General features: G+C 58.6%; 1 protein-coding gene across 1 annotated transcript; it reads left to right on the top strand.

Annotated features, from left to right (window-relative positions):
- The first annotated feature begins 1,662 nt into the window (after window positions 1-1,662).
- RAB11FIP5 (RAB11 family interacting protein 5) lies at window positions 1,663-27,812 on the top strand. Its single transcript, XM_084286250.1, has 6 exons — window positions 1,663-2,167; window positions 10,152-10,582; window positions 11,761-12,472; window positions 17,720-20,014; window positions 24,058-24,244; window positions 24,724-27,812. The coding sequence occupies exons 1-6, from the start codon at window positions 1,737-1,739 to the stop codon at window positions 24,934-24,936; spliced, it is 4,269 nt and encodes a 1,422-aa protein (XP_084142376.1). The 5' UTR covers window positions 1,663-1,736; the 3' UTR covers window positions 24,937-27,812.
- Window positions 27,813-27,924: the final 112 nt, after the last annotated feature.

Below are 27,924 nucleotides of genomic sequence, written 5' to 3' on the forward strand. Positions count from 1 at the left end.
GCATGCACAAACACAGACGTGTATGCACACACAAGCAGGTGCAAGCTAGCGCAAGAAACTGCATGCTCACACATGTCCATGCATGCACAAATGTGCATGTTTGCACACAGACAAGCAGGTGCATGCTCACACAAGCAAGTGCATGAATACGCTTGCCTATTCATGCCAATGCATGCACACACATGCATGTGCACGCGCACACAAGCAGGTGCACACACACACGGCTGTGCATGCACACCCATTCCTGTGCAAGCCCACACGTGCACACACAAGCAGGTAGATGCTCACACACACCTGTGCATGCACACACAAGCACACATGCCCATGCATGCACACACACATATGCATATGCATACCCACACATAGCCATGCACGCACACACGTGCATGCACACACATGCACGCCCATGCTTGTGCATGCCCACGAGTGCACACACAAGCAAGAGCATGCTCACACACGCCAGTGCATTCACACACACCCCTGTGCCCACACATGCACACACATCTATGCATGCACACACACATGTGCATATGTACATGCATTCACATGCACACGCATGCCCATGCATGCATGCACAATAAGGTGCATGCCCACACATGTATACACAAGTAGATGCACGCTCACACATGCCATACATTCACACACCCACCCGTGCACGCCCCCATGTGCCCACACATGCACACACATCCATGCATGCACGCACATGTGCATGCATTCACATGCACACCCATGCATGCACACACAAGCAGGTGCATGCTCCCACATGCTCCCACATGCGTGCCCATGGCCGTGCACGCACAGACGTGCACACGCAAGCAGCAGCATGCCCACCCATGCCTGTGCATGCACACACGTGCACACTCACACACACACGTGCACACCCACACGCACACCGTGCAGCAGGCACGAGCAGGGTGAACGCTGCCAGCAGCAGCCCCGGGGTGCGGTGTGGGGCTTGGGGTGAATGGGCACAGGTTTGGCGCTGTGGGCGTGACCTATGGGAAATGGGCGTGGCTTATGGATAAGTGGGCGTGGCTTTGGGCACGAATGGGCGTGGTTTAGGGGGTGAATGGGTGTTGGCTTGGCGATGTGGGCGTGGCTTACGGGGGAGTGGGCGTGGTTTGGGTGAGTGGGTGGTGTGGGGCGCGGCTTGGACGGTGTGGGCGTGGCTTGGGGCAATGATGGGCGTGGTTTAGTGGTGAGTGAGGGTGGGTTTGGCGGTGTGGGCGTGGTCTGGTAAGAATGGGCGTGGCTTAGGGAGGACGGGGCGATGCTTAGGGATGAATGGGCGTGGTTTTGACGATGCGGGCGTGGCTTCAGGATGAATGGGCGTGGTTTAGGGATGAATGGGCGTGGTTTGACGATGTGGGCGTGGCCTAGGAAAGAATGGGCGTGGCTTGTGGGTGAATGAAAGTGGTTTTGGCGATATAGGCGTGGCTTAAGGATGAATGGGCGTGGTTTAGGGATGAACGGGCGCGGTTTTGGAGATATGGGCGTGGTCTAGGAAAGAACGAGCGTGGCTTAGGGGTGAGTGGGCGTGGCTTTGACCATGTGGGCGTGGCCTCGGGGCTCCGGAGCGCGCTTAATTGGCACGGGCGGGGCTGTGGGCGGGGCTCAGGGCGGCTCCCGCTGCGGCCCGGCTGCGGCAGCAGCAGCGGGGGGCTGGGGGGGGCTCGGGGCCCGGCCGGGGCGAGCCGGGTCGCGTTATCCCGAGCCCAACCGAGCCGAGCCGGACCATGGCCCTGCTGCGAGCCGCCCCCTTGCCCACCGAGCCTGCACCGTGCTGGCTGCCCACCCACGTCCAGGTGACGGCGTTGCGGGCCCGGGGACTGCGCTGCAAGGGCGGCGGCAGCACCAGCACCAGCACCACCACCAGCAGCACCAGCAGCAGCAGCAATAGCAGCCCAGCAGCGGGTCCCGGCGATGTGTACGCCGTGCTGGAGCTGGGCCGGCAGCGGCACCGCACGGCGGTGGCGGAGCGGAGCGGGGGCAGCGCCGAGTGGCAGGAGGAGGGCTGCGCCCTGGAGCTGCCCCCCGAGCTCGGCTCGCCCCCCGTCCTCACCATCACCCTGCTGCAGAGAGCCCTGCTGGGTGCCGACCGATTCCTGGGGCGCTGCAGCCTGGCACTGCCCTGCCCGGCCCCCCCCGGGCGAGTGGCGGAGCTGGGGTGAGTGGGGGAGATGGGGGGGGGCACCCTAGGGTGGGGGGGGGGGTTGGGGTGTTGGAGGGTTTGGGTAGGGTGACCCACCCCCCAAAGGGGTTGGATAGGGGGGTGGAGGGGTCCTGGGTGAGTACTGAGTGGGGAGGGGGGATGTGGGGTCTAAAATGGGAGTGGGAGGTAATGGGGGGGTCACTGGGTGTGTGTTGGCCCCAAAATGGGGGTGGGAGACACGGGGGGGTCGCCAGGTCCGTGTGGGTCCCAAAATGGGGGGTAGAGGCAATGGGGTGTCACAGGGTCTGTGTGTGTCCCCAAAAGTGGCTTGCAGGCAATGAGGTATCACCGGGTCCATGTGTGTCCCCAAAAAGGGACTGCAGGCAATGAGGGGTTGTGGGGTCCAAGTGTGTCCCCAAAAAGGGGATTGTGGGCAGTGAGGGATTGCAGGGTTCGTGCATGGCCCTGGAAAGGTGTTGCAGGGAGTAGGGTGTCATAGGGTCTGTGTGTGCCCCCAAAATGTGATTGCAGTTAATGAGGTGCCACCAGGCCCATGTGTGACCCTCGAAAGGTGTCACAGGGTCTGTGTGTGCCCCCAAAAGGGGATTGCAGTTAATGAGGTGTTATGGGGTCCATGGGAGCACCCAGAAGGATTTCATAGGGGATAAGGAGTCCCAGGGCTCCCCATCACCCCAAACGGAGTCCCAGGGCTGCAAATACCCCAGGATCCCTCCTCCCCCAGGAATTGGGGTGCCACAAGCCCCCCCCCAGGAGGCTGTAGCATGGATCCACGCGGGGTCTGGTGGCTTTACACCCCCTGGGGACATCTCACTGCCACATCCCAGTTTGTCCCAGTGCAGTTCCCCATCCCGTGGTCCTGCTCCCAGCCCCATTAGGCGCTGCCTCCAGCAGGGATCCCCCTGCGGGGGGAGGACTCGCCGTCCTTCCTCCTCCTCCTCCTCCTCCCAGAAGGGTTTAAAAACAGCCCGGCGTTCCCCAGCTTTCTGCCAGGCAGCGGGGAGGCAGGAATGCGGATGAAATTCCTTCGGGGAAGGAACTTTCTGAGCCTGGCCCCACACACACCCGGCTCCTCCGTGCCCCCAAAACCCGAGGAATTCGGCCGGGAGGGCACCGAGCGTGCAACGGGGTTGTGAGCGCTTTCCTGCAGCTTGTTGGTGTCTACAACCCACTCTGGCTAGCCCTAAAATGGGAGAAAACGGGACAATTTGCATTTATTTTGCTTTTATTTGCGGGCGGCGCCGGGGAGAAGCCAGGCCTGGCTCCCTCAGCTCGGCCCTAATTCAAACCAGCGCTGCGGCCCTGTGAGGAGAGGGGCCTGTGGCGGTCCCAGCAGGGTTTATGGGGTCTGTGGCGATCCCAAGAGGGTTTTAAGGAGTCTGTGGCAATCCCAGGAGGGGTTTATAGGGCTTGTGGCAAAGGTCTGGGCATCAGGGACCGCTGCTCTGTGGGGCAATGTGCGCCCTGGCCAGACCCTGTGGGCCTTGGGGTGCGAGGCCTTGAGGCGCAGGGCTGGGGGTGCCCTGTTTTTTTTTATTATTATTTATTTTTATTTTTTGCTGTTTGTCTCCCTCCCTTCCTGTAGCTCTGCTTGCATCAGGAGAACCGACTTCCCCTCGCAGGAGCTCTCGAGGCCTTTTTAGCTTCACCCGGGGCCTCCGGGATGGGGGCGAGCATAGGAAACGTTGTGGGGGCTCTCAGGCTGCACCCCGGGCATCTCCATTCACGTTAACCCCCCAAAGTGGAGTTTGGACATCGAAAACATTTGGGTTTTGGGCAAATATTACTAAAAATATCTCTCTGCTGTCGGCCTCGCTGTAAGGCGGATGGTTTGCAGGCTGCTGCGTGTTTTTCACAGGGGGAACCAACTTGTGACGCCTCACCCAGCCCCGTCACCAACAGCTTGTTTAGGAGGAAGTTTTTAGCTTTTTTTAAAATTAAAAAAAAAAAAGGCAAAATGAGCCCAGGCTCCCCACCTCCATACGCAGGCTGTGCCATGCAGATAACCCTGGTGGGGACAAGGTGGGGAAGTGGCAGGGAGGGAGCTGGTGTTACTGTGATGATGAATGCTATGGGGCTGAGCCCTGCTCCTGCCTCTTGTCCCCTACACATTTCCCCTTTTCCTACAATATTCAAGGCATGGGGAGCTCCCTCAGTGCCCCTTTAGTTTTAGGATCCCATCTGCAGCCCTTGCTCCGAGGCACGAAACTGCTGCGGGCTTGAAAAGGTCCCAAAAACGAGGAGAAAAAATAAAAAATAATAAAAAAAAAAAAACAAAACACAACAAACCAAAACAGGCCTTGATTGTCAGCGTGTTGACCTTGCTCTCGTTTCACTGCTGAGTTTTGTTGGGCGGAAACTTTCCCGGTGGTGATTTTTATTATTTTTTTTTCTCCTTGTTTTCAGCCTGATGGAAAAAGTGCCGTCAAACTTGGACCTGTGGCTCGGAGCCGGGCCGGCGTCCGGTGGCATTTAGGAGCTGCCTGGTTCAGCCCTGAACGTCCCTGTTGTGTCTGGGGGAAAAATCCGCTCCGGGAGCCGCCCAGGAGCAGCCCCAGGGCTCCCGTGACCTTTTTGGGTATCCCAGGGCTTAAACCAGGCTCCACGGCTCAGGGCTGGCGACACAGCCGTGGTGCAGAGCATCGTTCCTCACTTCTGACTTGTGCTTTTATTTTTAACCCTCTTGGTCAACAGGGCCCATCCCAGAGCTTATTTTTTCCCCTGTGTTGATCGCCGTGGTGGCTTTTTGTGTTGGGGGTGAGGACGGAGCCCTGCTGGTGTGGAAACACGTGGATGCTGAGGGTGTAAAAGAGCAAAATTTAGTGTTTTACAGTGCCAGGTCCCGCTAGCATCCTTGCTCCATCCCTGCCCAGAGCCGTGGTGCAAAGTCAGCCGTGGAAATGTCCCTCGTGGAAGCAGCCTGAGGCCAGGGGCACAAATCCTTGGTGCTGTGCCATTCCTCTGGGTGCTGACCCTTCCTAGCTGAAGCCCTTGGGGATGCTGCCCTGAGCTCAGCGTGGCCCTGGGGAGCTGGAGGAGACCTCCAGGAGGTCACATCACCCTGCCCACGGCCGTGACAGGGACCTTGGAGGGGTGAGGAGCATCCTTGGGACAAAGGGATGGTCCCCAAATCCCTGCGGGGCTCTCTGGCTGGCTGTTGGGCCTTCCCCAGCTGGTGGCTGTGCCCTTTGAGTGGGTTCAGGAGGTGAAAAATATTGAATTGGGTTCTTGGGGGTGGCTGAGAGCGATGGGGAGCACCTCGCATGCTGTGGGCTGTGACGAAATCCTCCTTTTGGGGCTGGAAAGGCAGCCCCGAGGGGTCATTGCATCCCCACGGCGTGGCCAGGAAATGCTGTGCTGTGTCGAAACCCTGTGGGCAGGAGCAGGAGAGGCTGGTCCTGATGAAACTCAGCTCGGGGTGCTCCGTGCACCGCCCGTGGCCGTGAGGATCGGCTTCCTTGGCCAGGGCTTTGCAGCTCGGGGCTCGGCAGGGGCTCAGGGTTTGGGTTTTCTCCCAGCCTCTGTTGTTCTCCCAGCAGGTTGTTCTGAGCCTCGTGCCTCTGGGTGCTTGGTTCTGGGAGCCCTTCCCCGTGGGTTTACAGGAAAAACGAGCTGCTCCTGCCCACCCCTGCCTTCGTTTCCACCTCCTTCTCCGTGCCCCAGAATCTGCAGCTGCACCGGGGGAGCCTGCCCAGCAGCTCCTCGCTTTGGGATCCCGCAGAATCATCTCAGGGCTCTTTTTTTTTTCCCTCTTCTTGGTGCTTTTGGGGCCAGCAGAGCGGTCCTAATCCCTCCTGCCTGGCTTTTCGGGGCGTCTGCAGGCAGGGAGGATGCAAACCTTGGAAGCTCCGGAGCGTACGCAGATAAATTTAGCTGCGGATCCTGCTTGCTGCCTGCAGCTCTCACCCTCTCCTCTCCATTCATAAATGTTTCACACTCCTTTTTACGGCTCCTTCAACCTTCCCTCCCCTCCTCTTCCTCCCTCCCTGCCCAGCCTGCGCTGGGCTGGGGGAAGTCTCTGAGTTTTTCAGCATAAATTGGTGCGTTTTGGAGTTGTGCCTGGTTGCTCCCGTGCTGCTGCTGCTGATACCTCCTGTCCATCCCTGCTCTCTGTCCCGCTCCCTTCTCCAGCTCCTGAACGTGGCAGGAATGGATTTGGGGCCACCCCAGAAACCCCAAAACCAAGGGGAGGTGGTGAGGATGCTCGGGAGCTGGCTGGGACAGACCTCGTGCTGAGGTTACGTGCTGGGCTGGGCTTGTTGGAGCCGGACCCACAGGAGGAGCAGGGCAGAGCCGCCTCGTTAGCGTGCCTAATTACCTGCCCAGCAGTTTGCTGCAGCTTCTTTCCGAGCTCTCGGAGGACCTCCTGGAGAGATGGACGTCCCCTGCCTTCCCCATCCACGGGGGGGATCATTTTGGGTTTGTTTGGGTTTGTTTCCCATCTGCGCTCGCAGGGATCACCTCGCAAATCAAAAAACCAACACGAGACAAACCAAGAGGGAACAAACCGACAGGGAACGAAGCTACCCAGCAAAAAGTTTCCCTGCGCCCCTGGGGGAAGCTGCGTCGAAAACACAGACCCAGGCGGGGAGCCCAAATTCCCTGGGTCGTTTCCCACCCTCTGCTTCCCCTCTGGGCCCTGTGAGCTTCCTCCCCGCGGGCCCTCGGGAGAAGGAGCCCTTTCTGCAGATGTTTGGGGTTTTCCCCTGGATCTCCCCTTCTGCCCCCCAACCCTACAGGGCTCTGGGCTGCCCCCAGCCCTGTCTGTGTCGCTAATTAAAGACGTGGGGCTCCTCTGGCAGCAGGGCTGACCTTGGTGCAGGGATGATTCAGCAGTAAATGATGGGCTGGTGCGGCCGGGGACGAGGCTCTGGCTCCGTGCTGGGCTGTCTGGCTCCGTCCTGCAGCTCGTGCAGCCGAGCCCTGCGGGGCAGGAGCACCTCAAATCGCTTCGAGGCAAATTTCAGCCACCCCGTCCACCCCAAATGAGCTTTGGGGAGGAGGCCGGCTGCTGGAGAGCTGCAGGAACGCCCTGTCCGTGCGTCCTTCCCTGCCTGCAGCCCCGAATGTGAGGTCTCCGAGCGATTTGGCCACCCGAGGAGGCTCTCAGGAACCTGCTGCTGGGACCAGTCCGGCAGTGAGACTGGGACACCACTGCTGAAGGTACCTGGGGCGCGTGGGAGGGCTTTCAGATCAGGAATTTGGGATGGCCAAGCTGCTGGTGTGGTGCTGAAGGAGTCGTGGAAGGGACGAGGGACGGGAAGCCTGGGCTCGGTCTCCCCTTGGATCCCCCCTGTGTGATTATTTCCATTAAGGCTTGGCTCCGTGCCCCCCGAGCCATCTTGGCAGCTGGGGAACAGCCCGATGCAGACAGGTACCTCTCAAACCCAAACGTATTTTCTCCCTGATGGATTTGGGGGCGCCCGAGCTCCTTCCCCTTTGGGTTTGGGTACCCAACGGGGCGTTTTTAGGAGCGCCACCCTCACTGGGTGCTCCCTGTGCCTCCTGTAAGCGATCACCCGTGGCCTGATGGAGCTTCCCCAGCCGTGGGGACAGCAGGCTTCGTGTGACATTTATCTGCTGGCTGCGAGGAGGGAAATGCTGCTCCGTGCCCCACTGCTTCCAGCCGCTTTTATCCGGGTCACTCATTTACAGGAGCGGGGAGGGCACGGGCCAGGCGCTGACCCCGAGCGCAGCATCCTCGGTGTGGCCACCTGCCCCCCTTCACCACCAGCTCCTCCGCTCCCTTTCCACGCCAGGAGTTTGTTTTTTTTTCCTTTTTTCTCTTTTTATTTTTCCCCTTTGCTCAGCACTTTCCGAGCCAGGAGGCTGCTGGGGGGGGAGGAGGGAGGATGGGGGCAGCGCGCTGCTCTCCGCGCCTCCCGCTCGGCTCCGATCGATCCCAGCGGCAGCAAAGAGCCCCTGGGCTCTCCTCCCCGATCCTCCCCGCTCTCCTTTTTGCCTCTCGCTGCTCTCCTTGGCGGAGGTGAGTGGGAGGAGAGAGAAAGAGAGAGAGAGAGAGAGAGAGGATCCTCGGCACGGGGAAGGTTTCTGGCTGTGCCGCAGCAGCGCGCTGACCTACATGAGCGCACAGCGATCCCGGAGCAGGAGGAGGGAACCTCGTGCATCCGGAGAGCTCCACGGGGCCCCCAGCTGCTTCCCCTTTCTGGGGCATCTGCAGGGAGCCAGTTCTCCCTTTGTGGTTTCCTCTGCTGGGCCCTTCCTTCCCCTGAGCCACCCGAGGGGTAAATGCGCCCTGTGGGTCCGGGGAACTCGTGCCCAGGCGCAGGGCACGAGGGAAGGAGCAGGCTGGGGTGCTGAGCGTGCCTCTCCAGCCCTCTCTCAGCCCCTTTTAGGTACAGACAGGCTTTGGGGAGGATTAAAAACCCCAAAACAACCTCGATGTGAAAGGATTCGATCCTCCCAGAGGCTCAGCGGGTGCCACTCACTGAGAGCCCTGCCCCAAAATGCCGCTTCGCCCTCGCCGAGGCGCGTTCCCGACCGGCTGCTGGTTGGCTCTCGGCAGCCCAAAATAGCTCCGTGGTCCTGTGCCAGTGTAAGCAGAGGTTTTCCTTGAGCTGATGGCTTTTTTTTTTTTTTCTTTTTTTGAAGCAGGTTTAAGGCTTGTTCTTTTAAAGGCGTCGCCGGCGAGCACCCAAATGAGGTTTAATGACTGCAGCATTAAAAGGGACGCACGGGGGATGCGGCGCAGGGCTTCTCGGGCTGTTTCATCTCATCCTCGCTTCTCCTTGCCTTCACCCACCCAGATTTTCTCTCTCGCTCCTTTATTTTTTTTTCCACGGGGTGATGTAAGGTATAAAAATGCCTCTCGGGATGTTTCCCGTCCGATGAGTCAGCCTCACATCACTCATCTCCCCCCCCCTAAACCTCTCCCAGGTTTGGCTGCGGGCTCCGTGCGCCTTCCTGCAGCCCTGGCTGTTCCCAAGCCTCAGCTTTCGGTGCTGAAAACCTGAAATCGGGCATTTTGTGGGGGTGGAAGGGGTGAGCTTTGGGGCAGAGCTTTGGGCTCGGGGAGGATTTCACCCCGTGAAGTGCTGGTGCTCCTCGCTGCCTCCTGATTTGGGAATTCAGGAACTTCTCGTGCTTTGAATTTCCTCCTCAACCCCGGTGATTTCAGCAGGGTCCCGCCCGTCCCCGTGGCTTCACATTTTCCTGCCCTGGCTTTTCCTTTCCAGTCAACGCCAAGGATGGAAAACTCAGCGGGGATTTTCAGCTGCTGGGAAGTCGCTAGGACGGGCTCAACGCACCTCTTAGAGATTTCCTCCAGCTCCTGGAGCACCCTGCAAATCCCCCGGGGCTGGGTTTTGGGGCCAGCAAAGCCGCGGCCGTCTCACCCTCCTCTGCCTGGGGTGGTTTGGGAGGAAATCTTTGTGGGGACAAACCCGGGGCCGACCCGGTCTTGTTGCCTTCCTGCAGCCCTGTGATAAGTGGCGGGGGTGTTATCGGGTCCCTGTCCCACTTCTCGTGGCCTCGGGGCACACGGGGGATGCCCTGGGTGCGGAGAGCAGCCCGTGAGATGGGTACAAGCCTCCTGGCTCCACTTTGGGCTTCTGGCTGCCTCATTTTTGGTGGAATTTCTGCAGAATTGGGGCATTGGGGGCCATTACAGAAATATAAATATTTTATATATAAACCAGCAGAGGTCTGGGTGTGTTGCACCCTCCATCACCGACCCCTGGTGTAACACGGTGTCAGCGCCAACCCCAAACAGAAGGATTTGTTCTGAGTCACTGCCTTTATGCACCAAAAAGCAGGATAAAACTGTCTTTTTTTTTTAAATATGGGCTCACAGCAACCTCCGAGCTGGCAGAGGACTCAGGCACTGGTGACATCCTCCTGGCACGCATGGGGTGCCTGGTGTCGGTGTGGGCTCTGCTGCCCTACAACACCCCCGTGCTGGGGTTTGCAGCACTGGAAAACGATGGAAACCCCTTTCCTTTCCTTTTTTCCCCGTCCCCAGGTGGCACAAGCTCCACTCCAAGGCTGGGAAGAAGGAGAAGGAGCGTGGCGAGGTGGAAGTGAGCGTGCAGTTCACGCGCAGCAGCCTGACGGCCAGCATGTTCGACCTGTCCGCCAAGGACAAACCGCGCTCGCCCTTCGGCAAGCTGAAGGACAAGATGAAAGGCAAGAAGAAATACGACCTGGAGTCGGCCTCTGCCATCATCCCCAGCAGCGTGGGCGCCCTCGACGTGGAGGATGACTTCGACGTCGGGGCCAAGAAGTCCAAAATCAAAGGCTTCCTGAAGAGCAAGCTGCGCAAATCGTCCCTGACGCAGTCCAACACCTCGCTGGGCTCCGACAGCACCATCTCCTCGGCCAGCCTGGGCCCGGCTGCAAACGAGGGAACCAAATCCCCCAGCAGACACAGCAGCCTGTCCACGGAGCGCTCCGGTAAGAGGATCAGGGCTTTAAATCTCTCTCCCAGCCTTTTTTTTTCCCTTTTTTTTTTGTTGCTGTTGCGGCTTTTCCTGCAAACCTGGTCACTAATTCCTTCCCTAAGGAGCAGCGTCCTGCATGAGCACTCCAAGACCTTCTCCGTGCTTGCTAAAATGAGGGAAAACACCCCAATTTTTGCTTTTAATGCCAAGCCTGTGTGCAGACAGCCGTGCTCCGGGGCTGGTTTGCGCTGCTGCGTGCACATCACGAGCCCGTGTGCCGCCAACCCTATAGGCAACAGGTTGCAGGGGTTGTGTGGGGTCGTTTCTCCCCTGCCACCCCAAAACTGGTCACAAACACCAGCTCGTGGCAGTGACCCTCGAGGAGGGAAGCTGCACGGTGCTGCCTAACGAGGTGCTGGTGGCCGGGGGGCGAAGCAGTGACCGGGTGCTGGTAATTAAAGCAATCCCAGCTCTTGGCGCTGGGAGGGAGGCGATTTGCAAACAAACAAGGCCCTTGTAGTGAATTAATTCTCGCCGTCCCTTGAAAATGAAACGTAATTAAAGGGCTTAATGGGCTGGAGACGGGCAGTTCCCGGATGGGGTGGGAGTCCCGGGGTGCTGGGGGACCTCCTGGGCATGGCTGGAGCCAGCTCAAGCACCGGGCTGGTGCCGTGGTGAGGGACACGAGGAGGGCAGAGCGGCTGAGCATCACCGAACGCGATTCCTCGGGGAGTTTCTGGAGTCTGCTGAGCTTTTGGCAGCAGCTGCCGGAGGGAGAAGCCGGCGCTGCATTGACCTGACTCGTGCTGCTCAGAGCTCGGGGGCTCGGCGGCTTTAATTCGAGGCAAACTCTCCAACCACACCGAGGCACGAGCCCTGTGAGGAGCTTTTGGGTGGCTTCTTGCAGTTATTATAGATCTTGGATTGTCTCAGAAAAGGATTTTGTCTTGCAAAGATGTGTGTCTGGATCAGGAGGGGGAGGTGATGTGTGTGTGTGTGTGTGTGTCGTGTAGCCTGTGCAGCCTCGTGCTTGGGACCCCTGCTTTGTGTTTCCAGCAATTGGCAGAGCCTGGGAGGGAGAAAAACCCGTATAATTTTACAAATCTCATCAGTGTTTAAGTAGCAGATAGGGCACGAAAAGCCTTTTACACGGGGCCTCACCTATTCTGTGTTTTTCCCACCCCCCTGCAGTGAGGGACTTCTTGCCGTCCCCGAGGCTGACCCACAAGAGAGCCTTCAGCGACGACGTCTCCCAGGTCAGCCCGGTCCTGGAGCCGAAAATCATCCAAAACCTGAAGCCAAAGAGCGACCCCGTGTCCCGCTCCTCCCTCTGCATCAACGGCAGCCACGTTTACGGCGACGAGCCTGCCCTGCACAGCCCCACGCCTGCCCCACGCAGCTCCGCGCCCCTGCCCGTGCCCGGCGGCCCCAGGAGGTCAGAGGAAGGGTTTGGCTTCGTCCCCCTGCACCCAGAGCCCCCCGAGACGCCCTGGGGGGGCTTCGAGAGGACGCAGCCGAGAGATGAGCCTCGATTCATCCCGTCTCCTCCCAGCTTAGTGCTTCAGGAAGAGCTGAAGGTGTCCACCAAAGCCGTGACCCTCAGCAACCACCTGGGCAGGGCCAGGATGGAGGAGAGCGGCCGCTCGGAGAGCAAACCCACCCAGGCTGCGGCCCCCATGGTGTCGTCGGCGGAGACGAGGCAGGAGAAGCAGCTGGAAGAATCGAGGAAGGACGAGAAAAAACCCAAAGGGGGCTTCTTCCACCACGGGGGCACCAAGAGCGACACGGGGGGCAAAGGCCAGGGAGAGAAAACGGGAGGCTCGCCCGCGGCAGGCGATGAGAAGAGCAGGGCCGGCGGCTGGTTCGCGTCCAAGGAGCCCAAAGAGAGCCCCCAGAAACCCAGGTCAGTGCCACGGGGGTGTCGGTGCCCGGGCTGGGTGGGATCTGCCTGCCCCGGGCTCGTGGCTGTGCTGGGAAATGCTCTCCAGCACCGCTGGGGGATCAGTTCCCCCGGCTCAGGTGGGATCGTGGCGGTGGGGATGCTCCCTTGGCACTGCGCCTCTCAAAGGGGGGGATTTTTAGCTCGATTCTCCCCTCTCCTGTGCCACAGAGCAGCTCCGTGTGGCCTGGTTGGGGAAGGGGAGGCGAATCCCCCTGCGGCGTGGTCGTGCCAGGCATTTCCATGGCCTCAGGGGCCTCCCCTGTTCCCTTTTAACTACCTCAAAACCTCCCTAGCATCCCAAGCAGGACGTGGGACGCAGCAACATGCAATCACTTTTTTACTGACATTCCACCCCCTCTGCATCGCTGCTCTGGCCCGGGCTGCAGTACTTTGTTCATCAGAGATAATTAATTAATATTTCTCAAGTAACTAACCCCGACGCTGCTCTTTCCTCTTCCTATCCTCCCCCCCCAAGCCTTCCCTGCTCCCGACCGCAAATCTCCGGCTGTTCTCCCTCCACGTGGTGATTCCTCCCGCGCTGATGAAGCTCAACCCCTGCTCGCGGCGCAGGCGAGGTGGTGCCCGTGCCCTTCTGGTGCTGGCTTTGTCACCAAAAAGCCCACGTTTGTCCCCAAAGTCCCCAGCAGCTGAGTAGGGACCTGGGGGCTGACCGAGGGCACGGTGCCCTGGGGTTAAAAGCAGCCGGAGGAAATCAGCAGCTGCTGGAATCCAGAGGGCTGCTGCGTTATTGGGATTTTCTGCGGGTTTGCTTCTGGGTGAGGCCAAACGAAGCTGGTCTCTGGGGAAGGACAGCGTCTTACCGCTCAGGATTGCTTTATTTTATTTATTTTTGACTTCCAGCTGAGCTGAAGCTTCGCCTAGGCTCGGTTTGCCGTGGCGTGCACCAAGCTCAGCTTTGCAGCTGCCTCTTCTCGGGCATGACAAGGACCCCATCCCCAAGGGGATGTCTCGTAAGGAGAAACTCCTCCAGCTGCAGGTTTTGCTCCCCAAAATAGGAACCCCTCCGGAGCAGCACGGGCTGGAGGGAACAGATTCCCAGGGGCCCCTTCTGGGATGTCCCCGAGCATCCGAGCGGGCTCTAATTGCGCCCGGCAATTTCCAGGTGGGGAATAACGAGCTTAAAACGTGGCAGGAAAAGTCTCTGGTGGAGAACGGCTCATCCTTGGTCATCAATGGAGAACAGATCAGCTCCTTTTAGGAAAAACTCTCATTTTTTCTGTTTTGTTTTTTTCTTTTTTCCCTGTCCTCACACTGGGTGACCTCGCGGGCCGTGAGGTTGGAGCCGAAGCTGTTGGAAGATTTATTTGGTGCTGGCGGTGCCGGGGCGAGCACAGGGGTCGATGCCGTCTGTATTTCAATAATCAAACCCGTGTTCTCTCTCAGGCGTGCGGTGGAAGAGCTGCCAGGGCTTCTCCGTGGGTGTTTTGTAGGCGTCCCATTTGCATCTGGAGGAGAAGCCAGCCGGCCACTCATTTACCAGGGCAACTTCTGCACCCGGAGACGGATTAACCTTTGGTTCGTAGGGAGAAGCATCCCCTGAATCGAGCAGTTTTATGCCTTAAATTTGAGTTATCTGCAGCAGGGATTTTATTTTTTTTTTTCCCTCCCACTCTCCTGACCTGCAAACCTCAGCTCTGCAGCTCCTGCAGCCTCCTCGGTGCCCTCGGCTCGGTCAAATTTCCCCTGCAGCGGGACGTGGGGGAGAGAGCATCAGAAGCCGTCGTGTTTGCGAGATGGAAAAACCTCACCCTGTAATTAGCAAAAAGCTCTAATTAGAAATTAGAAAGAAACCTTCCAGCTCAGGTTCAAATCAGCCTGCAGCGAGGACGGGTCCGGCACGGAGCTGCCTGCTCTGCAAAACCCCTCGGGGTTGTTTTGGGGAAGTTTTCTGCTCTGGGTTGTTCTTGTCCACCGTGTTTTCGCCCGGGCTCTCTAAGCCCTGGTGTCTGAAGGGCTTTGATATCAGCTTGGATGGAAGTGGGAGGAGAGAGGGAGGCCTGAATTAAACAAAAAAAGCCAGTTCGTTGGGTGTTTGTTGTGTTTTAGGGTTGCGGTGGTCAGGAGTTGTATGTGAGGAAGAAGCTCAGCAGGGTTATTTCGGGCAAGACACAATCGGTTTGAAGATTTTTCAGCCTTTCCCACAATGTTATCGGAGCTCCACAGGTCCCGCTTCCTGCGGCCTGGGTTGGGATGATAAAACGGGGCCGCATCTTGTGCCGGGCAATAGGCAGAGAGAGAAGTTGAACTCCTTTTTTTTTTATATAAAAGTATATTTTATTATATATATTTTTTATATAAATCATCAGCGTTTGTGGATGAGAACCCTTTCCTTCTGCTTTCATGGGAGGAAAATGCGAAATTGCTCCCCACCTTGGCTGTCACTCCTCTTTTCCATAGTCAGCAGAGGCCAAAAATTGACTTGAGTTCTTCGCTCCTCATCACACACTCCTAAAAAGTGCTTTGATGATGATGATGATGATTTCATTTCTGAAATGCCGGGAATTGGAGGAAGGTTTTGGGGCAGGATCAGGACCAGGGCACCGTGGATCCCGGCAGGAGCCCCCAGGGTTGCATCTTGGCCCTTCTGTGTCCGCACGAGCTGCCCAGCTCTTCGATGCTAATTTGTGCCTGTGGTTTTGGGGGCAAATCTGGAGATTTTGTCTCCATTTTCAGCGGCACGAGGGGCCACGTTCCTGAGAACACATCCATCCGTCCATCCTAGCCACCAAAACCCTGTCCCCAAATACTGGGGGGGCACCCGTGTGCCTGAGGGGCTTGGAAATCCTGACCCCGGGTGATGGGGCACAGCTCTCCACGGCCCCACGGAGGGATTTTTCCATCCCACCTTCAGCACAGCTCTTAACCTCGCTAGATTCGAGCCCTGCCCTGCCCCAAACCTGCTTTTTGTTTTCAGCCCAAGCCTGGTTTTTCTTTATCTGCAGGGCGCAGCCACCACCCCTCCTGCTTCTGGTGCACCGAGCCTCAAACCCAGGCTGCGAGCCGTGGGGGGAGATCCTGCACCGAGCGAGCTGCTTCCAGGAGCCTTTCCATCAGGCGGTTGCTCAGCAATATTTTCTTTTCCCTTTTTTTTTTTTAAATTCTGGGAGGCTAAAATGCGCCGGGGAAGCGCTGCCAACCAAATAAATGAGGGCAGCAAGGTACCCGCTATTTATTTTGGCTGGCGGAGCTGGGGATGGGAGGAGGAGGAGGAGGAGGAGGAGGAGGGTGAGTCAGCAGAGATCTGCTGCGAGCGGAGGTTTCCCTCTAGAGGAGCGTGCCGTGCTGCCAGCCTCCTTCCTCCCAGAGAAGCGGGGTTTCTGTAGGATTTCTGCAGGATTTCTGCAGGATTTTTGTGGGATTTCTGCTCCTGGGGAGCGTGGATCTGCTGCCAGCACCCGGCCAGTAACCAGAGTGGGGAGGTTGATGCTGGTTACTGGTGTAACTGGTGTGTTGGCGAGCCTTGCTTGGTGGGCACCAGCAGGAGTGGGGCCAGGCGGTGGAAATCCCTCTTTGGAAGGGGGTTTTGGGGGAGGGATGTTCACCAGGAGAATAAAAAATAAATAAAAGGAAGGAAACGCGGGCTCCTGCCGCAGATGGAGGCTGTTGGAGGATACCGTGAGCCTCTGGAGAGCCTCAATTTGAGGGAGATCAGAGGAAAAGGTGAATTTACAGCGAGTGGTGAAGGAGCCCGTGGCTAACGTGTGCCCTGCTGAGGGGCTGGGATGGCAAACACCAAACTGAGAGAATTTGGGGCAGCTCGGTGGCCCTGTCTCCCTGTGCAGCCCCTGGCATGTTGCCTCGTGGCCTTGGTGTGGCTTGGGGACGGGCACCACTGCTGCTCAGTGACAGCAGGAGAGGGCACCCACGAGCTGTCTGTGCCCGCAGCGCTGAGGGAGATGCTGCTTTTGAGTGGAAATGAAGGTTTTTTGGGGGGCTTTTTGGTGCCTGGATGATTGGTTCTGCTCAGCAGCAGCTGGCGGAGTGTCTGGTGCGTGCCGGAGTTGGTTTGGCCGTGTGCATGCAGGCAGATGCCCTTCAAATGCCATCTCCGAGCTCAGAAACTTAAACAAGGGAGGAAGGAGGAGTTGTCGGGGTGTTTTTGGGGTTTGCAGCGGGGCTTTGGAGCTGCCAGAAGAGGAGCAGGGGGTCCCTTAGCCCTGCTGTGGTGGGCGCAGGTCCTGGCGCACCACGCATCGCTCGCGGACGGAGGCGCAGAGCTTCCAGGACACCACAAAATGTTAGCGTTTGCCTCAAGGTGGCATTTTTGTGCTTTGAAATACTTCTTTTGTGTGTGTGTGCGTGTCAAAACCATCCACAATGAGCGAAAATAGCTGCCCGAGCCACTTTGCCGTTGAGCAGGGCGCTGACAGTGGGGCAGGATGATGCCATAATGGGCCCGGGCTGCACGTGCCCTGTGCACGTTGGCAGAATAATTCCTTTATAAAACCTCATTATTTATCCTCAATTAAACTTCGGTGGGCCACATCGATGTCCCCATTTCTCCCAAGCCATGAGTTGGGCCTCTGTGAGGCTCCACGGGGAAAAGGAGCCGGTGTGGAGCTGCCCGAGGGGGCAGACCCACAGCAGCTCCCCTGGCTCGTGGTGCTGAGCCCTGTGGAGCTGGTGCCTGCCCGTCCTACCTGCATGAGCAGCCGGCGCTCACGGCCTCTTCTCTCACCCCTGCGCTGTTCCTTGCTGGCTGGGTTGTTGCAGCAGAGCCTGGGGAGGGCTGGGGTCAGGGTCACCTCCACCTGCCTGCGAGGTTTTGGCTGGAGAAACCTCCCTAGAGCCCCCAGATTGCAATCCTCGAGGACTGGTGGCTGAAAACCAGAGAAGAAAACCGCGTTTAGCCCCCCTCTAATAACTCCCCTACGCGCGTGCGTGCAGCCCTGTCGCGGCACTAACCAGGAGGACCCTTTTGTCTTCCCTCCACAGCCTGGAAGTGTCTCCTCAGGTAGAAACCAGCTCAGCTGCTCCCGCTCCTCCTTTTCCTCCCCGCTCGTTTCCTCCTCCCGCCGCCGCTCGCATGCCGCCCGCTCACCTCCCTCCCGCTGCAGGAGCCGGCCAGCCTGGCTGCTTGTCCCCTACCAACCCCTTCCTCAGCTCCCTGCAGAGCAACCCCTTCTTTGAGGACCTCGTGGCGGAGCAGGTACTAAATTCTCCTTCACCTACTCGCTTTTTCTCTAGCTCCCCGCCTGGGCCGCCTGCTTCAACAGAGGTCGCTGCTGGCAGCTTGGGTTCCTCTGCGGATTGCAGCCCCCCTGCCTCCCTCCGCCTCCCGGACCCGCTGAGGGATCCTCCAGCCCCAAACGTTGGCGTCCCCGTGCCCGAAACCGCTCCCCCGCCGCACGGAGACCTTCCTCCTCCGGCCGAGCAAGCCGCCAGCGCTCCTCTTCCTCCTCTCTCCGAGTGGGACGCCACCTTCGAGGCTTTTGCCAGCAGCAGGCTCAACCCGGAGGCGAAGGAGGAAAACCTCTCGGCTCCAGCGTTGGCGGAGGGCATCGCCTTCATCGATGATCCCGAGGGGATGAGCCCCGCGGGCGGATCGGCCGAGAAGGGGGCGAAGGCGTTGGAGAAGCCGCAGGTCGGCGGCGAGGTGGCCCCGGCGCTGATGCCTTGGACGAATTTCTCCGGGTTGGACGTGGGGGCCAACCTGGTGAGCACCACGCAGGAGGCGACGGTGATAGAGGACGTGCTGAGCCCCGTGTCCGCCGGCTCCGGGGGGAGGAGGAGGAAGAGCAGCACGCCGATGGTTTGGGCGCCGGCGTTCTCCCCGGGAAAGGAGGCTTCGGCGGGACGAAGCGCTGAAAAACGCGACGGGGAGGGCGAGGAGAAAAACGAGGAGGAAAGCTCGAGTTTGGGGGAGAACGGCTGGATGACCATCGCCACCGAAACCGCTTCCGAGCCCTCGGAGAGCACCCGCAGCATCGGCCAGGAGAGCGCCTTCGGGCAGCGGCCGTTCCTCGGCGAAGGCGCCTCGGAAGCGAAAAGCGCCCCCGGCGCCGCCGCTTGCATCCTGCCCAGGAGCAAATTCCCCCCCGAAACCTCCTCCCAAACGCTGCCGGGGGGCAACGTGGCCGCCGTGCCCCCGCGGGTGCTCCCGGAGGGGGCTCTGAGACGCTTCCCCGAGCCGGGAAGGGATCCCCAAGGTCCCCCGGGGGGTCGGGAGGAGATGTTTGACATCAGGACCTCGGTGTACCGGCTGCAGGCGAGCATGAGGCTGGAGGCCGGCGAGGGCCGCTTGAGGCTCAGCTCCGACGTGCACGAGAGGCGCCTGGTCCTGTCCCCGTGGCCGGCTGTGCGAGGGGAGCAGGAGGAAATCGTGGTGCCCGGCTCGGATGCGTCGCCCCCAGAGCCTCCCCCCAAACCTCCCAGGTGGTTCGCGGCCGCGGGGGGCAAAGGGGATGAAGAGGAAGAGGAGGAGGAGGAGGGGTGTGAGATGAAGGGGAGGCAGCAGGGCGGCGAGGGAGGTGCTGAGGGTCTGCAGGGGGACGTGGAGCTGTCCCCGAGCGGCGAGACGTCCGTCCTGGCACCTCCCAGCCTGGCTGCACCCAGAGCTGCCACCGCTGAGGCTGCTCCCAAGATCCCAGCCCCTGGGGACGCCTCTCTGGGGACGGAGCCGTCGGAGATGAGCGGGGAGGATGCGGCCGAGCGGTTTGAGACGTGCCCATCGAAGCTCTCCCTGGGGAGCTGGAGCCAGCCAGCTTCATCCCCTCAATCCCCGGGGCCGGGAGGCGGTGATGAATTGGAGACAGCCCCCGAGCAGCAGCAGTTCCCCGAGGAGCTGAGTGTTTCGGGACTCACCCCGTCTTCCAGGCTGGATTCGGGCCAGTCTGAAGCTTTCTGGACGGCCGTGGAGGAGCAGGAGGCAGCGGGCTGGCCCCAAAGGTTAGCGCCTGGGCACAGCCCACCCCAAGCCGAGCTGGAGCTGGTGGTAGGGCACGGTGCGGGGCGGCGCGGGCAGGCTCGGGGCCGGCCATCCGAGCTCCAGCGCTCATCCGACAGCAGGATGGACTTCAAGAAGGCTGATTTCTGGAAGGCAGATGGAGCAGAGGAGAGGAACGAGCGGGATGCTTCAGTGCCGGGCAATCCCTTTGTCCCGGCAGCCAGCCCCATCGCCCCGAGCAACCCTTTTGTGGAAAAACCACCAGAACCCCTCCCCGTGCGAGCCGTGCCGCCCGAAAAGCTCGGCCAAGGCTTCGGCTTCCCCCAGCTCCCCGAGGAAACCCTGCAGCCCACTAACCTCCCCGGGGAGCCTCCTTCCCTGCATGCCAGCCAGCCCTTGGCCTTCTCCACCCCTTTCCTCGTGGCTGCCACTAACCCCGAGCCGTTCCATTTCCCCTCCCCTGCCGCCAGCAGCCGCGCAGCAGCAGCCCAGCCCTGCCCTTGGCTGCAGTCCGGTGACACGCCAGCTTCAGCCCTCGTGGTTTTGCCCAGGGAGACACAGCCAGCTGAGAAGCCTTTTTGCCAGCAGACGACCAGGTGAGCACTCCGGGGAAGGCGAAGGGTTTGTGTTTCTGGTCGAGGTGTGATCCCAGCTCGCTGTCGGCAGCTCCCGGACACCACGGAGGTGCCCTCCGTCTCCTTCCCCTCCTGATCCATACCTGTGGTCCCCAGGAGCTCTGCCCAAACCCTCAGCTCTCTCGGATTTCGGTGGGGAACAGCCACTGCTCTCCCCTCTTCGCCCTAATCCGGAGCAAAAGGTTTGGCGCGGCCGAGCTCTGCCCCAGCTGGATGTGCAGCCACAAATGGCATCTGCATTTTGCTCGGTGCTGATTTTGGCTCCATCATCTCCCCCCTGCTTGCAAAGCGTGGCTGCCAGGAGAGCTTCCAGCTGGCCCAGCTCTCGTGAGCTCCTTCGTGGCATGTGCACGGCTCCTGCCCCTTCCGTTCATTCAGCTTTGGTCCCTTTTTCCCTTTATAAACCACCTCCAGGTACTACAAACTTCTCTCCGTAGCCAAAATAAACATGAGTTTCGCCGGGGGGGGTGGCAAAATGCCTTTCCCCACTCCCCTCTGCCAAGGTGCCCACTGGTAAGGAACCAAGCAGGGCTTAGCCATGGGGCTACTGGGAGGAAAGAAAGCTTTCTTCCTCCAGGTTTTTTGCTGGTAGAAAAGTTGTGGAGTGGAGAAAAGTGCTGAGTTTAGGGCACGGAGGCTTTGCTCTGTGTCTTGTATTTCTTCTGGCTTCCCTGGTGGCCCTTCCTCAGGTCCTTCTGGGCAGGAGGAGGTTGGCCCAGGCTCCTTCTGCCCAGAGCACCAAGGGTCAGGTTCCCTGTGCTGGGAAACTCTTACGGTTCACAGGGGGACCTGGTTCTCCTGGCAGTGATTTGATCAGCTTGACAGAAGGCAAGTGGAGCTTTTTGGGGCTGCTGAAGTGATCAAATCCCTGCTGGCCCAAGAATAATGTGGGAAATGTGCCTGGGGAGGGAGAGGACAGGAGGATGGGGACGGTAGAACCTACCTGAGCTCCACTCCTGCAGGAGGATCCCTCCTTGGCGTGGGGTTGGTGTGCAGAATGATGCTGGGAGCAAAGACCAGCAAGAGATGGGGCTGATAAGGGATTTTTTTTTCTTTATCAAGGCCAGGTCCTTGAATACTTAACTGGATTATTCATTCTCTGTCCGATTGCCTTGTTCAAAACCTGCAGGCAGCGGATACACAGAGTTCTGTGAGCATTTCATGGAAAGAGAAGTGTCCTGCCAGCCCTACGGGGGAACTCGGGCAGGGAGAGGAGTCAATAAGGTGTGCTCCCAGCCCCCTTTCAGCACCCTGTGCAGCCACTCGAGGGAAGAAAGGGGGATCTGAAGAGGTCCTCGTCCTTTTGGTGCTGGCTTCTGTCACCTTACGTGTCTCAGAAGTCCTTGAGCATCTCCGGGCTGGTTCCTCTGCCTGTAGAGGCGGGGATGGCGTGGATTTTTGGTGTTATGGTTCAAGGAACTTGGAAGAGTTATTAGGGTCTCTGCGGGAGGCTCTGAGTGCGTTACAGGGCTGGGGAGATGAGCCTGGTTTGGGGGAGAGGCGAGCTCCCTGTGGTGGCACCTGCTTTTCCCAGAAGGGTCTATTAGCACGGTCGAGGCGTGCAGAAGAAATGTATGGCACAAAAGAGGTGGAAGGACGAAGGAAAGCTTCAAACCTGGAGCAGGCAGAAGGACCGTGATGAGTGATGGTCGTTGTTGTCTTAAAAGGACCCTTCAGGTTCACCCACGTGCCAGTCCTGGCGATCTGAATGCAATTCCTGTTTTTTTTTCTATCCCTTTCCTTCTGTAACCCCTGTCTGCAGGGAGCTTTGGCCCTGGGGTGCGGCAGCGGCGTACACAAGGAGAGTCGGAGCATTTTCCTTGGATTTGTCCTTTGTTGCCTTGTTGGCTGTGAGGAGCATTTTAATGGGCAGATAAAGGACTTAATTCCTAAGCTGCTGCAGGGAAATCCCCCCAGGCTTCGTTTGCGCTCAGCAGCGACCTTGGGAGCCGTGCTGCGACCCAGCGAGGCTCGCAGGGAGAGGGGCCGGGGTCGTGCTGCCTTCATCTCGAGCTGTCTCACCTCAAAGGCGTGAATTTTCATCTTCTTTATGGTCACCTGGAGGCACGGCAGTGGATTTGCAGCTGGAAACGGGTCCCACATCTCAGCAGGCCCAGCGGGACGTCGGATGGGGCCGTGAAGTGACCCTCTGACTGCTGCTGGCAGTGCCCTGGTGCCCGGCCCCATGAATCAGGCTTCTCCTGGCCAAGAATGGGATCATTTTATTTTTATTTTCAGTGTTTTTCAGCCCTGCAGAAGTTCCTGCGTTCCCACTGGCAACAGGAGCAAGAGCTGCCCGAGACCAGCCCCTGCTACCAAAGCCCATCCCGGTTACCCCGCTGCCACCCCAGGGCTGGGGCTGGTTTTCTTTTTGCCGAGTGGCCTTCGAGTTTGGGGCAAAAGAAGACACATTTAGGGCTTAGAAATGGTTCCGGTGTCTGACTGCCAGCAGGCTTTTTCTTACAGGCGTGCCTCCTGCTTCTGCAGCCCTGCTCCGTGGTTCAAGCAAGCAAAATCATTTCTTCTGGATTGTTTTTTTTTTAAAGGACTGTGTAGGAACGTCTTTCAGGATTTGTTCCTGGCCCTTGGTCCTCTCTGGTTCACCCTCACCCATCTCGTGTGGTAACAAAAGGACACAGCCAGCTGCTGGGGGTCATCGTGCTGCTTGCAGTTGGGGTGAAAGGAGTGAAGGCAGGGCACTGGGTGCTCGAGGCTGGCGTGCACAACGCTGATTTCCCCAGCCCTGATGCTTCAGTGGGCTCCCACCCAGGTTTGTGGGATCCATCTCTGTTTTTTCGAGCTGTGTGGGACCTGTCTGTGCAGCTGGACAGCTCTGACAGCTCTGACGAGGGGCTTTAATGGCTTGTTGGAGCCTGGCGGTGTTCCTGCTGCTAGAAAATGGGTGACAGGAGGCATCGCCGTGGTTGGAGAGCACGTTTGATGCGAAGAGAACTCCCTGGCAGCACGATGGGGACGTTGTGTGGCACATCCTGACCTGCCACAGCCCACAAGGCCCAAGGACACCAGCCCTGGGGACTCGGGGCCGAAGCCTGACGTGATGCCACCTCCATCCCGGCCTCACCTTGCCAGCTCTGCCCCGCGGCGGGGCTGAAAGCTGCCTGCTCTGCTTTGGAAGCTGAAATCAAGCACAGCCGGGCACTCACAGCACAAGCTGGGCTGGAGAGGCGTCTGTCAGCCCGGCTGGCAGCTCGCACGATAACCGTGGGTGTTCTTCTGCCTCCCACGCCTCGTCCCACCGACGCCTGAGGTCCCTGTTTGTGAAGACAGGCTGTGCTTCGCCTGCCTCGCTCGAGAGCTGAGGCCCTGTGAGCACAACGCCCCCCTTCCCCTGCAGTATTGTTGGGATTTTAACCCCCCTTGTAGGCTTTCTGCTGCACCTGAGGAGTGCGGAGGCTTCCTGGAGGTCCTGGGTAGGATTTAAGATCTTTTTAAGACCTTTTTATCCCGAGGACGGTGCACGGGTCTGTCCGTTGCTTGCAGGAAGGTGCCGTCAGGTCACTTCTCTTTCCATCGTGCTGAAAAGCAACGCGCTGCACTCAATCTTCTGGATGGAGAGTGAAGCAAAAACGAAAGAAAACGTAGTGAAGCCTGGCTGTTGGGCTGGGGCAGTGCAGGAATTGATGCATTGTGGTTCAGGACCATGTTTTTGTGGAACCTGGGTTAAGTTTCCCCGGGCTGTGCCAATATCTGGTTGCCTGGAGCTTCAGCCTGGGGCTCCTTGTCCGTGCAGGTCCCATCTTGGGGTGGAAACGGTGCTGGGGAGCGCCGTGGGCTCTGCAGGGCGCTGGCTCCTCTCCCCTAGGAGCAGGCGAGCTTCGAGCAACGCACACGTGGGTGATTTAACTGCTTGGAGGTGACCAAATTTGCTCAGTGGGTCCCACGCCCCTTAAAACCCTTAGGGACAGCCAGCAGCGTTGCTCCCCAGCTTGCCAGGGTGCTAAATATGAAAGAAAGGATGCTAAAAACCTCCTTTTTCCACCCAGCCCTCACCCGGTGAAGCCCATCAGCGCTGTGGTGCAGGAGGAGAAGAAGCAGCAGCAGCAGCACAAGTCCAGCCTGACGCAGGCTCTGAGCAACGGCCTGGAGAAGCTGAAGACGGTCACCACGGGCAGCATCCAGCCCCTGGCCCCGTCGTCTCACCCGGAGAAAGCCGACCCCAAGAAGTTAAAGGTAGGAACAAAGTGCTCAGCTGCTCTGCGTGCCTTCTTTCAGCCCTTAATTCCCTTCTCGTGCCATCAGCCAGGCTGGCTGCTGGGGGACTGGGGAAGGAGGAAGCCCCTGAGCAGGGAATGCCAGGCTCATGGGGTCAGTTGTGCCCCTGCCCTTAGCTTTTTGCTGTTTCTTGAGGTTTGAAATTGTCTCGGGGGAAACCCTTTTAAATGATTCACTCGGTGGGAGCGCTCTGCGAGGCTGTATGGGCCTGGATGTCCCAGCAGTTGTTCCATGTTCCACCTCCTGTGGTTTTTGGGCAAGCAGTGGCATGTTTTTAGCTGTTTTTAGACCACGAGACGTGGTAGCTCACCCGCTCAGATTTGGAAACGAGGCAAGAACAGGAAAAACTGACCTCATTGGGGGCTGCAGCACCTTGCCAAGGCTGAGGGGAGCGGTGGTTTTGACTTTCTGACCCTTCCTCTTGGTTTCTGCCGCAGGATCCCGGCGTGCTGGACCAGTCGGCCAGGTATTACCACCTGACCCACGACGAACTCATCCAGCTCCTGCTGCAGAGGGAGAAGGAGCTGAGCAAGAAGGAGGAGCACATCCAGGAACTGGAGAACTACATTGACCAGCTGCTGGTGCGCATCATGGAGCAGTCTCCCACCCTCCTCCAGATCCCCCTGGGAGGGGAAACCAAGACCAAGTAACCTCCTCGCGGAGCCCAGCAGCCCTTGCCTCGAGCACCTCTGCAATAACCGCGCTGCAAACATCCCTGCACTCCCCCCCCTCCTCTTGCAAGAGGGCTTCTGCTCGCAGAGTGTAGCAGGAAAGGCGCTCTGCTTCACCCAGCTCCTGGGAGCTGTAGGGTGGGAGGCTGTCCTCCACCCTATGGGGAGGAGCGGAGCCCTCCTGAGGTCCCTGCCCTCGTGGCACCTTCTCGGGCGCTCGTCCTGCCGATGCTTTCAGTGGTCCAGGGACGCTGAGAGAGCTGGAAACCACCTCGCCCTCGCCGTGTCATGCTGCTGCTGCTCTCCCGCCTACGCTCGTCCGCGGTCCCTTCTCTGAACTGGTGTGCTCTGGCTGGTGGAGTGGTAAAACGGGGAAGAAATCGGGGTGAAAAAACTGGGGGAGGGTCTAGGAGCGCGTCGCCGTGCCCTGAGTGCGCTCAGCCGGGCAGCCAGGGCGAGGGGCTGCTGCTGGGTGCCTCTTCCCCTTCCTGCCCCGTGTTGTACCCCGAAATGAAGGGTGTCTGAGCAGCCAGCTCCTCCGTGGCAGTACCTGGGGGTATTGGAGGTGGTGAAGCAGCAGTGCTGGAGTCGGGGCTTGATCCCACGTCGCTGCCTGGTCGGGAGCTGTGCTGGCTCCTTTGCTTTGTGCCGCAGTCGTGGTGCAGCTCAGAATAGGTTTGGGAGAAGGATCGTGCACCATCAGTGCTGGGGGAGAGCTCCTCGCACACCGCCCAGCTCTCCACCTGTGTGCACAAACCACGGGTGAGATTTAGGATCAGTATTAACCCCCCCAAATCCTGCGTCTGCAGGAATTGCTTTCCACCGGCTGCCTCCCCCCGCCATCCACTTGGCGTTGTCGTTAACACAGCAGGATAATCAACGCCCTAAGGACCAGAGCTGGTGTGCAAAGGCTGCCCTGGTGTGCACAGGCTGCTCTGCCACCCCCGTGCATGACATCCCCGCAGCTCAGGCAGCCGCCCCACACACGCCAGCACATGCTGTGACAGCTAATCGATGCAAAATCACCTTCCAGCCAGTATTCGTCCCAAAGCAGCTAGAGTTATATCACATTTACGCGCCCAGGGGAGCTTGGGCCCACCCGTAGACGTCCTAGGCCAGCTCTCTCGGGAGCTGGGTGCTTCTTGCTAGCTCGGAGTGGCCGTGGAGAGGCTCCCTGAACGCCTGGTGTAGTAGCTGTAGGTGGTGACGGTCTGAGGCTGGCGAGCAGCGCTCCTGGCAGCGCCTTTTGGTTTGGAGATGCTGGGGAAGGGCACCGAAAAGAGGCGCTGCTCCCCCTCTGCTTGTGTTTTGGAGGATCAGCGCGTGTGGGACTTGAGCTGTCTCCACGTGCAGGGCGTCTTTTCTCTTCCGTAGATCTTAAAGAGTTCCTGGATTTTTTTTTTTTAGCTTCATATTCTTCTTTTTTTTTTTTTTTCCTTACTTGTTTCCGTGTCTACCAGGACTGAAAAATGGTGCCTTTCGCAAAAGAACAACGGCAGTTTCCTACAAAAAAAAAAAGGCTCTGAGATCTGATTTCCAGCTCAGCGCAACGTGGCTTGGCCACCTTTTTGCCTGCTAATTCGAACAAGGTGAATTTATTCCTAAAAGCAGTCAGCAGAGCCCTCCTGTCCCCAGGGGAGATGCAGACACCAAGGGATGATGCTGAGGGTAGGGCATGGCAGGTATTACAAGACAAAATTCAGCCGCATGAAGACAGGACTGGGTCGTGCTCGCAGCCTGAGGCTGTTGGAAGTGGGAGGCATCAGCTTAAAGGGGATTTGGGAAGTCCTCTGGGGTTTTGCACCTCGCTACCTGCATCTTTCTCTTCCTCCATGTGTCTCAGATGCGGGGAGTTGCGTTTCTGGTGTAAGACGTGAGGGCCTGAGGGAAGGGGTTTCGCTCTCGTTATATGGAGAGCTAAAAAAGAAGCTTCTCTTTGCCTTTATAATCAAAATCTCCCACGGCCTGGGAGCAGGGTTGCCTTTCTGGGTGCCCGTGTCCTGTAGAAAAGCCTTCCCTTTCACCTGGAACCAGCAGGGAGGAGCTGTGGGCAGCTGGAGCAGCATCAGGAGAGCTGCGCAGGGCAGGGAGAAGGGGCAGGGATGCTGAAAAATAAAAGCCCACGTCAAAGGGATGTTATTAGGGGAGAAAAAATTAATTAGGGCAGAAATCCTGCAGTGTCCACGCTGGTGCTCCCCAGGGTAACACCCGGGGCTCTTGCTCTGTGCTGAAAGGAGCAGGAAAAAGGATTTTAGGGAGGTCGCCTGGGCCAGCCGCAGCCTTTCACTGGTTCAGTTCCAGACACAGCCATAGCAATAACTCCGTGTTTTGCCTTTTGCATCCTGCTCTGTCCTTCTTTTTTCCCCCGCACCCAAGCTGTTTCCACGGGTTTTCTGCAGGGTTTGCTCTCACCTGCTCTGTTCTGTCAGCCCCACAGCTGGGTGCATTGCTTATAAAGAAGCCGAGCGATCCGTTTTTGTGTTTGCTGCCCCTTCGGGCCCGGAGTTTGGGCCAGAAGAGCAGCCGAGGCGAGTCCTTCAACTGGAACAAACCCCAAGGGACGTGGGTACCGAGGTGTCACGTAGGCCCAGCCTCACGACTCGTCTGTGAAGAAACAGCCACGTGTCTTGTGTTACAAACGTGGGGTGAAGAAACATCCCAAAACGGCCGAGACAAGTGTCGGGGTTCGGGGAGTTGTTGATTTTTCCCCCCGTGCTTCGTGTACGTGGGAAGCGGGTTCTGTGTGTCTCATGTTTTAATAGTCGCCACCGATGTTTATAAAGAGCTTGTTATTTACGTTTTAAGCACTTTAAAGGAGAAAAAAAAAATAATAAAAGTTGTTCAAGCTGTTCCTAGATACTTCTGATTTATTGACAACAGCGTCTGTGCTGATAGCACTTGGACAGTGAGTGACATTTCTCTGTTTATTTTCTGAAGGAGGAGGCTGGTGCCCAACTTCTCCGGCAG

This window comes from Netta rufina (assembly GCF_964035555.1).
Source record: "Netta rufina genome assembly, chromosome: 4".
Taxonomy (NCBI): domain Eukaryota; kingdom Metazoa; phylum Chordata; class Aves; order Anseriformes; family Anatidae; genus Netta; species Netta rufina.

Excerpts from the sequence above, each read along its gene's own strand:
- RAB11FIP5 (XM_084286250.1), top strand. The coding sequence starts at position 1,737 with ATGGCCCTGCTGCGAGCCGCCCCCTTGCCCACCGAGCCTGCACCGTGC. Across the intron at positions 10,583-11,760 it reads CCTGTCCACGGAGCGCTCCG|TGAGGGACTTCTTGCCGTCC; the intron begins GTAAGAGGATCA and ends ACCCCCCTGCAG. Across the intron at positions 24,245-24,723 it reads CCGACCCCAAGAAGTTAAAG|GATCCCGGCGTGCTGGACCA; the intron begins GTAGGAACAAAG and ends TTTCTGCCGCAG.